The sequence below is a fragment of the Leopardus geoffroyi genome, chromosome A1, assembly GCF_018350155.1.
Source record: "Leopardus geoffroyi isolate Oge1 chromosome A1, O.geoffroyi_Oge1_pat1.0, whole genome shotgun sequence".
Classification (NCBI taxonomy): Eukaryota; Metazoa; Chordata; class Mammalia; order Carnivora; family Felidae; genus Leopardus; species Leopardus geoffroyi.
The window spans coordinates 214,280,386-214,291,285 of record NC_059326.1 but is presented as its reverse complement, the minus strand read 5'-3'; the positions used below and the strand labels follow the sequence as shown (position 1 = coordinate 214,291,285).

Sequence of the window (10,900 nt, the reverse complement as noted above, 5' to 3'; positions counted from 1 at the left end):
TACATCTCGTGTCTCTGTGGTGCTTTACAGTCTGCACAACTGTTACATTTATTAACTCATTCCTGACGACAGCACTGGCCACTGTGTTAGTGCCTCTCTTTTACAGAAGGAAACACACTCAAAAAGGTGAAATCATTTAAGTGAGCCTAGGCAGGCTGATTTCAAGTGCCTTGTTACCTTCTAGCTTTATGATGGGATTTGAACACAGGTTGGTCCAAGCATTCCCCACTCAAAATCTCACCACTATCCTCTGGCCTCAGGGGATTGAGAAAAGGGAAGAGGTCAGTCACTGGGAAGAAAGCTATTACTTTCTCAGAATGTAATTTTTTTTGCTCCACATGCTTAGAACTCACATCTTCAGTTTATAAAAGTTAGCTTTGAGAAAGATCTCCTTTCCAAAATTTCTGTTCAGATGTACATTGGGCTAAGAAGAAAAGTACAGGCAGTCATAGCTGTAGGAGAATTAGGCAGTGAATGAATGCCTCTGATTCACCAAATGTGCCCTCTCTCTTCCAGGCAATCGCACTTCTGGGTGTGCATAGGACTAAAATAAAAGATACAGATAACCTAAGCCGGGGAAGAATTAGGAAGTGATAAATGCCTGCTATCTTGCTTTAAATGATGGCACAAACCATTGTACATACAGGTTTAATTCTTTCCAAGACAGTTGTCTTGATTCTACTCTCTAACCCCAGAGGCCATCCTCAGTTACAGTCCTTTGTTTTGCAAACCCTTGTCATTGGTCACACGGGAATCCAGAAAAAAGCATAGACTATGAGCATGCCCTGCAATTTTCCACCCTCCCGCACCTCAGGGTAACGTGAAGATATACAGAAGCCTCCAGGCTCCACGTGATAGGCCGTGCCCTCCTCCTCTCCTCTCCTGGGCCCCCTCAGGTGCAGCCATAGCGTCTCCAGGCTGTTTCTCAAATACTCTAGGCACCTTTGCACCCCAGCCTTTCTTCCAGCTCTGTCCCCCTCACCCGACAGCTCCTCAGATAATTAATTTCCCATATCTTTGCTCAAATGTCACTCCTCTTAAATACACGGCCCCTCAATCATACACAGAAGTGCTCCTCATCCTCCTTTCTCTGATCAACTTTTTGTTTCTACTGCACATATCACCTTCTAATGATTTCCTTATTTATTAGACACATTATTTGTTTTTCAAGATCTCCATTCACCACCACAGCCACCTCTGCCCACCTCATTAGGACGGGGCTTTTGATCAATGTTTTTCATTGATAGTGTCTAGAACTATAGCTGGCACAAAGTAGGCACTACATAAATAGTTAGTAAAACGCCCTGAATGGCTGGGATGAATGAGGCAGGAGGATGCTGTCTGGCAGCAAACGACAATGTATATACAATTACACAATCGCACGCTTGAAAATGGCAACACTGGATATCCTTCAGAAAAAGTCTATAATCCAAGCACGCTTTAACGCATGGTGATTAATAAGAGTGTTGGCTTTTTAGTTTGACCTGGATTTCAATTGTTTGTACATGTGACATCTCTAAACCTCAACTTCCTCTGTGTAAAATGGGGTTATAATGATGGTACTTACTTTGTAGGGCTGCTGTGACGATCAAATGAGATTCAGTATGTAAAGCACTTAGCACAGTGTTTGGCACATAGAACGCTCTCAGTAGATAACCAATTATTATTAATGCTATTAACACCTGAAATTTTAATATATAGAGACATGCGAACGCATGTATCCATCATTCTGTGTGTAGGTATCCATATCCACCAAAAGCCATTATTCTGTAATTCTTACTACAGTAATTCAATTTTTATGACTCCTAAAATCTGGACCATGTTATGGATGAGAAAATAAAAACACATTACTAGTACTTCTTGCAGTAAACAGCCCTGGACAAACCCAGTTTCACAATGCAGTTTCTGCCCTGGATGGCTGCTTTCTCTCTAAGCTGTCGCTGTGTTTTTATTTTCCCACCCATATGTCCATTTGGAGATGTGTCTGTCTGCAGGTAGCCAGCTGCGCTCTACCCAGCCAGCTGCAAAGAAACATCAGGAGTTATTTAAACACAATTCTTGCTTTGCCTCTAATTGGAGTTCAGAGGAAAAATCAAAAGGACAAACATTCCAGGCATCACACTTAACAGAATACTAACTCTGAAAGATTTTTTTTTTTTAAGTTCCCTCTTAAATGTGTTTATTTTATTTAGCTCCAACAGAAATAAGCTGGTGTGTGTCTTATCACCCGCCCCCTTTCAAACCGGCTGGTGTTGAAGTCCAGAATGGCTTTCTGAATTGTATCTGGGTCTCTCCAGGTATTATCTGTAATAATATTTCTTATATGTAGAAAGGTATGCAGACATTCACATGCCTACTTTGGGTTTTAAACCAATTTTACACTTCTCTGAGGGAAAAAAAAAAAAAAGAAGAAGAAGAAGAAGAAAAAGAAGGCAGAGTGCAAAAGTTATTTTAGACGTGTAGTTATGCAAACCCTTCAACACATCCCGAAGGTGCCAGCCTTGTGCTTATAAGCAGTTTCAGAGCATTTCAGGTGTTCAGCATAATTTGCACTCTGATTGCTGCGCTCTCGCTGTGTTTGAGCTTTTTTTTTTATTATTATTATGATTTTATTTTTTCCTTACCTTCAGACTAGCTCCCCGTTTCAAAGCGAAAGGGAACTGACAAAAATATGAAGGTGTTTTATCCTCTACTTAAATTGTAACTTTCTTTCAAATATTCTCCTCCGCTTTTGGGGGGTCCCCGGTTTGATCACGCGTGGAGGCAAGCGCAACCTTCAAGGAATAAAAGTTGAGTCTGCAGTTTCCCGGAGAAGTTTTGAAACTTCACGTTGGAGCGCAGCGCTGCTTGCTGACATTAATTGGGCGGCAAATTAACTTCCCCTTCCCTTCTGCTTTGTCTCTGCTTCCAGTGACGGTGGTGCTGTTCGCAGCTTTGAGGCGGCAGCGGAAAAAAGAACCTTTGATCATTTCCAAAGAGGACATCAGAGACAACATTGTCAGTTACAACGACGAGGGTGGCGGAGAGGAGGACACCCAGGCCTTTGATATCGGCACCCTGAGGAACCCCGAAGCCATAGAGGACAGCAAATTACGCAGGGACATCGTGCCCGAGGCCCTTTTTCTGCCCCGACGGACTCCAGCCGCTCGAGACAACACCGACGTCCGGGATTTCATTAACCAAAGGTTGAAGGAGAACGACACGGACCCCACCGCGCCGCCCTACGACTCCTTGGCCACCTACGCCTACGAGGGCACCGGCTCGGTGGCCGAGTCGCTGAGCTCGCTGGACTCGGTGACCACGGATGGAGACCAAGACTACGACTACCTTAGCGACTGGGGCCCGCGGTTCAAAAAGCTCGCAGACATGTACGGAGGCGTGGACAGTGACAAAGACTCCTAATGCGTTGCCTTTGTCACCTCGCAGTCCGCCGCCCAAGGACCTGCAGTGGCGACGCCCGCCTCCGTGTCCACTGCTCCGCGAAGGCTTCTCGGTGGTGCCCGTTCCCGACGTCGACGGCTGCAGTCCGGGGGGACCCAACGCGAGGGACTTTTTTCTAGTACACTTTTATGAGCTTCCAAGAGGCAAAGGTTTATTTTTTAGCGCATCCAGTTATCCATGTCGGTCAGCACCCCCCAGGCCCCGTGCTGGAAGAGAGAACCAGGAGTGGTATTTTCCCTTGCTCTCCTAGGGCGGGTTGGGAACACGCTCAGTGTCACTGGCCCGGCCTCCCTACCACACTCCATTGACTCAGGTCAGCTGACTGCTCTGGCTGTACATTTCACACGCTAATGAGATGAGGGACTGTGCTTTAACGATAAAAATATAGTTTTAGTGGGAAGAAATGAGGGAGGAACAACTGTGAGGTTGGTCCTGGTATATCCGCTCGCAAGGAGATGATGGACTGTGTATATTGGGTGTGTTTTATGGGTGTGTCCCAAAGTATTTAAAATGGCATTTGCCTGTCCTATGTGTTCTTCAAGAACTTTTTCTGGCACCAGTGACTATTCAAAGCATCAAATCCACCAATGTTTTAAGATTCTGGGTCCTCTTTAGGACTAGAAACAAATCAAATGGTAATATTAAAAAACAACAAACAAAACATAATGATATCTCATTCCTGGCCACTAACTCATAATTTTTTTATATATTAAACACACAAAAGTTTGCCCTTGCACCGTATAAAGAGAAAGGGAAAATAGCTAATGATGTCAACAAAGGAAATATTTAGCATATTTAAAGCTCGGGCCACCAAATGTACTACAGATCACTTAAAATTACTTCGACCATCAGTATCAGTAAACTAATCACAAGTAAGTCTAATTGTTTCAAATTCTCAAAGAAACTTTTCTGAGACAAATTTTAACTCCTTGTCTGTAGTTGTTGTCAGTATTATTCTAATATACTTGAAAGTAGCCGTGTGAAGTACAATTCATATTCTTGATGCTTCGTACACAATTAAGTTACATTAGTAAAGGTAGATTAGAAAAACTCAAATCCTGCCCTCAGAGTTTAATGGGGAAATGAGAGCCAGCCACACTTGAACCTGATAACTTGTCCTTCACATCTGGAAACATCTATATATTTATATGATGTGATATAGATATATTGTTGAGATCACAGTGAAAAACTACACATTACATGTTTGGAAGACGCTTACGAAGGGAAAAATTTGATTCCCTTCAACGAGAGTGTTTAAGATGGTATTAAAATGATAGTTGACATTCAAAAGCATTAATATTTTTCCATTGTTTTTAACTTCGTTGCTATGGCAACCCTGCCATCCTTGTCTTTGAACCAATGATAAAATAATGGTCTCAAACTACAACAGAAAAGTAATGTACAATCCATCCAATCTATTATTTCTCTAATTATGCAATTAGCATCATAGTTATTATCCAGAGGACCCAACTGAACTGAACTAATCCTTTTGGCAGGTTCAAATCATTTATTTCATATGGCTGTTCTAATGATTTGTATCATTAGAATCTTACATTGTGCAGTCATCAGAAAATTCCAAAGTACTGTAATGAAAACATTGTTGTTTCAAAAACTTAGAAAAGAAAAAAAAACCCAGGCTCTGTATATATCTATATATCTATATATCTATATATATTATGTACTTAAGAATATGCTGACTTCAATTATTAGTCTTAGGGATTTATTTTCAATTAATGTTAATTTTCTACAGATAATCTTAATGTCATTTCCATTTGGAGATACTGTCATATTAGCACATACTTTCTATTTGGAACACACTGTTGTTTAGTTAAGTTTTAAATAAGCGTGTTACCCAGGAAGTAAAGACGGCACCCTTAAAATAAGAGAAATGTAGTCTTTTGGGTTACCCAATTAGAGTGAAAAGTTTTTTAACCATATTATTCCTTGTGTTTCCTGAATGGCTTCCTATTTTGTAATGGACTTCCCTGTATACTAACAAGTATTTCATGTTTTCAGGGTTTTCTTTTGCTAGTTCTTCACACACACACACACACACACACACAGAGGAATGCAAACAAAATACTATGGGAGGGTTTCACTGTAATGAATATCATAGTCACAGTTAAGTGTTGAAAAAGATAGCTTAGTAAAGTTAATTAGTAAGAACTAGTTATTCATAGCAATAGAATACCACCTTAATCACACGACTTACTGTAAAATTAAAGAGCTCTCTGTCCTTATGTTTCATGTCATGTAATAAATTGTGTCAAGAAAGATAGTCCTGTAAAAAAGAAAGTTATCATCAGAAGTCTTCCTTTTGAACTTTTGGGTTATTGGAATGTCTGAGGGTTGACGCTAGCAACTTCCAATGTTTAACGGTAAGGTTTATTCTCTCCTCATAAGTGAAAGTAAGTAGTTCTGTAGTGGAATGTTTGAGATGTAATTGGCAGGTATATTATCCCACCTTGAAGACAGTACAGTGAACCAAGAACAAGTGAATATGACTAAATATTGAAATAACTGCTTAATCTCTTACCATAAAACCTGATGATGAAGTGACTCTCTAAGAAATTGGATAATTTAAGACTAGAGCTGAATATTTTAGTACTAGGGTCCTGTAAGTGTTCTCTGAAAATTAATACTCTCTGATGTCATGGAAATAATGAGAGCCATACTTCCATCATTCTGTGTGTGTCTCTCTTCCTTCCCACCAGGATACCGGGTCAAGGATCCCAGTGAACATAAATGATTACTGGAGGAAAAAAAAAATTAGTTTTCAGCTCAGTTTTCAGGAAGTCTCTTTCCTGATAGTAGATGTTAGTGGCAAGAAAGATGGCAGGAAAATGGGAAGAGGTAAAATTTAATATTTGCTTTGGTCACTGAGAAACTACAATTCATTCATTATAAGCAGATGACTTTTATGGATTGCTTCAAGGACATTGAGGCCCTTCTGAAAAAATTTTCCCCTCCATTCAAAGGGAAGAGTTTCTTCAAACCACTAAGATGTTCCCTAAAATAAGCTGGAATTTTTAAAATGTTAAGCTGCTGTGCATAAGTTTACAACCCCATCACTTCATGGCCACTTTCTGCTGAAAGGCCTAAACATTTGTCCCAAAATAAAAAATGAAATCAAATGGGGGAAGAAATGGTTCCATGGAATCATAAGTGAGGGATTCTAGGCACAATGAATAAATGTTTTTTTTACAGAGCTTTTTAGCCTTATAGTTCAGTTGCATAAAAGGAGTTTCAGATACAAATTGACTCCATTTTCAAATGGAACAAAACCTGGTGATTCAATTTTAACTCAAAAAAAAAAATTGGCTTAGTGTTCATTTTCAGCTCCAAAAAGTTGTACAAAAATTTCTTAAAAGTTGAATCTCTATCTTGGAAGCATCCAAATTTTGTGAATCCAAGTTAACTTTAAAATGTTTCCATTACTTTCATTTTTAAGTACGTCAATATTAGATGTCCTGATTTGCTAAGCGAACCTTACATCAAATGCTTTGCCTTGAAATCAGTATTTCACTGAAGATAATAATATATAAACTATGAGTTAAGAATTCCTCAATTCTATAAACTTGAGGACCACAAAAGTATATAGATGAAAGGGAAGAACAGAGTTGATTCTTGGGCCCAAACTAAATATTTAAATCAGACACACCTAAATTAATTTTCCCTAGGAACCAAACCACCGAATAAATTATCTTACCCTACTCCCTAGTTTTGAAGCAATATAATTACTTTGGAAGAACGCTCTAGAAAGTCATGATTCCCCACTATTTTGAAAGGTATCCTCTAAAAAGGATCATTTTAGAATAATTTTATTCTTTATGTTTTTGTCTAGATGAAGTCTTTTTTTTGAATTGTGACAGGGCCAATACTTGACACAGCCAAGCATATATATTTAACACTAAAACCCAGCCTCCTTTATCAGGTTATAAGAGTAGAAAGATTAAGACTTAGTACATGGATCTTCAGGAAGATGAACTATTTTCTCAAGTCTAACAAACAGCTTTCTTTTCCAGAGAATACAGAATTACAGAACGGTCTCCTTAAAAGTTCAGTGACTATTAGGTTTGCAGCATTTTTAATCTCCCTTTGGCATCTTTATGGAATAGTTTTCTAAAGGGGTAATTCTCTCTACTAAAAAATATCAGACCCTGACCATATTCAGTGTGCAGAGGAATACCCTCTTATAAAGGAAATACGTTGACTCGCACACTTGTTAAAAGTTAATAAAGAAATAGCTCATTTTTAAAGCCAGAAGTTTATGGTCTCTGCATCGTCAATTTAATTTAAGCATTACTGAGACAATCTTTAATCTACTCCGCATTTTGTAATACCTTATTTATGATGCACTTTCATTTTTTAATTTGGGGGGAATGTTAGTCCGATAGATGAAAGTGCCAAAAGGAGGTCAAATGGAAACAAAGCCTATTACCCACTGTATTTCAGACAGGACCGAGGCACTTAGCCTGAGAGCCACTGGGTTATTAGATTAATTTCAAAAGAGCTTTTACAAGTTGCTTAATTCCATTTTTTTTTTTTTAAACCCATGGACCACAAACTCAAATTTCTCTTCAAATGGGGTTAATCTGACAAATGAGGCATGGACCCAGCGTTGTGGAAAAAGCATTCCGCTATAATGAGATCTTGGTCTTTCTTGCGAGACAGTGTTATTTATGTAAATATGTCTAGAGGCACCTTCTATAAGCTTTTAGTTTTCTATGATCTATTAGTTTAGTGTTTATTAAGGAATCAAATGTATAGAACTACTAGACATTCAGGGCGAATGCTGTGTAGCAAACCAACTTGTCTGCTCGAAAGAAACACAGGAACACTTCAAAACCACCGTATTGTTCTGTTTGTGATTATTTTCATTGCTTTGAAAGTAAACTGCCTAAGAATAGGCCTTATAATAAATACTACGTGCGTCCTCAGTAGTACCAAGCTAAGGCGATTTGGCATTCTCCTACTGTGATTTGTGATTTTAAATCCAGAAAATAAAAGCTTTTTGGTATTGATTGTTTTTAATTAAAAATACTCCCAAGTATAAATTGAAGCTGATGCCACCCTTGAAGATTTGCTGGCTGGGATGCTCAGTCAGATGGCTTTTCTCAGTATCATTGGTCTCTGGCAATGAGAACACCTGATGGAAACAACCCCTGCTCAGCTTTCATCCACATCTCTAGCTGGGGATATTTTCATAACTTCACAGTTTACATGAGAAAGTTTCCTGTGTTGGAAGGAGAGGTAAGACAATGACCTTACAGCTCAGTGTGGCTGCGCCTTTTGTTGTAGTCAAATGGCAAAAACACGCTCCTTGAAATGGCTTCTTTTATTTTCCTTTGTTTTCTTAGACGTATACATTTGAAAAGAATGCAATTTAAAAAGTGATTTCTCACAAAGAGTAAATATGCCTTTTGCAAATCAATTTTTGTAACAAGTTATTTATATGATATTACTTAATAAACTGTTTTTTTCTAACTTGTTTTTTTTCAATTCTCTCAACCTATTGTTTTTAATCAGAGATTTCAAAACAATGTACGTGCTGTTACACACTTTATATCTTTCTAAATCTGCTGTTTGAACCTCTCAAATAGCTAAGTAAAGCCAACTTGTTATACGATAATTAGCTTGTAAACAATAGTTTCTCCCAGCCAGCATTATACATCATTGGTACTGCCCTGCAGACTCCTTACTGCTGGGGCATCAAGAATTCTACTGTTATTTATGGAATTGCTGTATTAAGAAGAAAGCTGTTTATCCTCCTGGTAATTGCTTTAGATAAAAAAAGACAGTTCTATATTTTTGCCCATCCCAACTCTCCATCCTTTATTTCACTCCCATAGAAAAGAAATGTCTATGGATCTCTGATTTTAAAAAAGAGCAAGAAAAATCAAGAGCCAGACCAGAGGGAAATAAGGATAAAATCCTTCCACCATTCTGATACTATGAGTAAATAAAATGTTTTTAGTGTATTCAGAGCTATAATATTTCATATGCTGGTTCTTTTTTAAGCTGCCTCCTATTTCTACAGATGCTGTTTCATAATTTTTTCAGCTGAGAGAATTCATAGCTTTGCAAAGGAGATTTTCATTTATTCATTCATTTGTTCAGTAGTAGGCAGTCCACTGTGTGCTATGAAATATTCGACAGTAAGCCAAATAAATATATTTTCCCTTCTCTCCAGAAGCTCATGGTTCAGGAGGAAGGGCTGCCATAAACTCAAAAGTATAGTATCCACCTGAAGGTGGCAGGAAGGTGTCTTCAGAGAGGTAGAGATACAAGTGTTCACTGAAAGGAGAAACTGTTTCTGCCTGGCTGGAGGAGTGTGTGGGAGGTTTAGGAATTAGTAGTACTGAGATAAACGGAGATAAGAAACCAAAGCGAATAGCAGGGGAAAGAAAGAAAAGAGGGATGTTTAAGCAATGCCATTGATCTCAGCTGAGACTCCCTGAAGGAGACCATGCTAGGAAAATTCACATGGTGCCAGCACACGGAGAATCATTAATGCCATAGCAGCTGGTCTTGTGATTTTTTGTGATTTTTTTTTTTGCCATGTGGTTTAACGTTATTGGTGGGAAATAGAAACCTATGGAAAGGAATGATGGTATTAGAAACACATATTTTTGAAGGGCATGTACGTTGCACAGTAGTATGCACGGTGTACTAGAGCTAAGCCTCTCCCCTGCGCCCCCAGATCTTCATGACCCCAAGGCAAGTGGGGTCTGCAGGATCTGGGAAACTACCTTGACCTAAAGGTAACATAGGCAGGAAGGGCAGTGTGCTGTCACAAGGACCCAGCTCAGGAAGCAGATTCCTGCAAACGTTTAGACAGTCTAAGCCATTTCCCATCACCAAAACAAACCACTTCCCATAATAGTTACTAGTATGTATTAGAGTAATTCACTCTAGCTGCTGTAACAGACAAAATCCAAAGTCTCCATAAAGTTTGTGGTGGTGAGCCTTTCTCCCTCTTGTAGGTATGCCATTTGGAGCATCCTGCCTCCAACGTTTAAAGTGGCCAGGGAGGAAAGTTTGCTGAATGATCATATGAGATGTCTCTAGGGGGGCAGGGCCTAGACATGGCCTATATCGTTTCTACTCATATCTCATAGGCCAGAACTCAGTCATATGGCCCCAAACTAACTGGACAGAGGCTGGGAGATATAGACAGGCAAAGACTTGTGTTCCTGGTGATAACACTCTGGTGAGTGTAACTTACATGTAAGATATACTTAATATGTATCTGCCACTTATAGGTTCAATGTCTGTCTATCTTGCAATATCATTCCCAATTCCCTCCAGTTTCAGTCATCGTAATAAGCCACATCCCATAATAATCATGGGGTTGTTATCAAAAGCGCTAATAGGAAATCATCCACAAATTGAAACTTCATTTTGAAAACCTCTTTATTTTTTTAAATGTTTGTTTATTTATTTATTTATTTATTTA

At 39.0% G+C, this 10,900-nt stretch overlaps 1 protein-coding gene across 4 annotated transcripts in view; it reads left to right on the top strand.

Annotated features, from left to right (window-relative positions):
* CDH6 (cadherin 6) overlaps positions 1-9,249 on the top strand; it is a 128,796-nt gene extending 119,547 nt beyond the window's left edge. For all 4 annotated transcript variants that reach the window (XM_045441203.1, XM_045441212.1, XM_045441220.1 and 1 more), the window contains one exon: positions 2,912-9,249. In XM_045441203.1, coding sequence (XP_045297159.1) covers positions 2,912-3,402 — 491 coding nt within the window. In that variant the 3' untranslated portion in view covers positions 3,403-9,249. The remainder of the gene's footprint in view (positions 1-2,911) is intronic.
* The last annotated feature ends 1,651 nt before the right edge of the window (positions 9,250-10,900 follow it).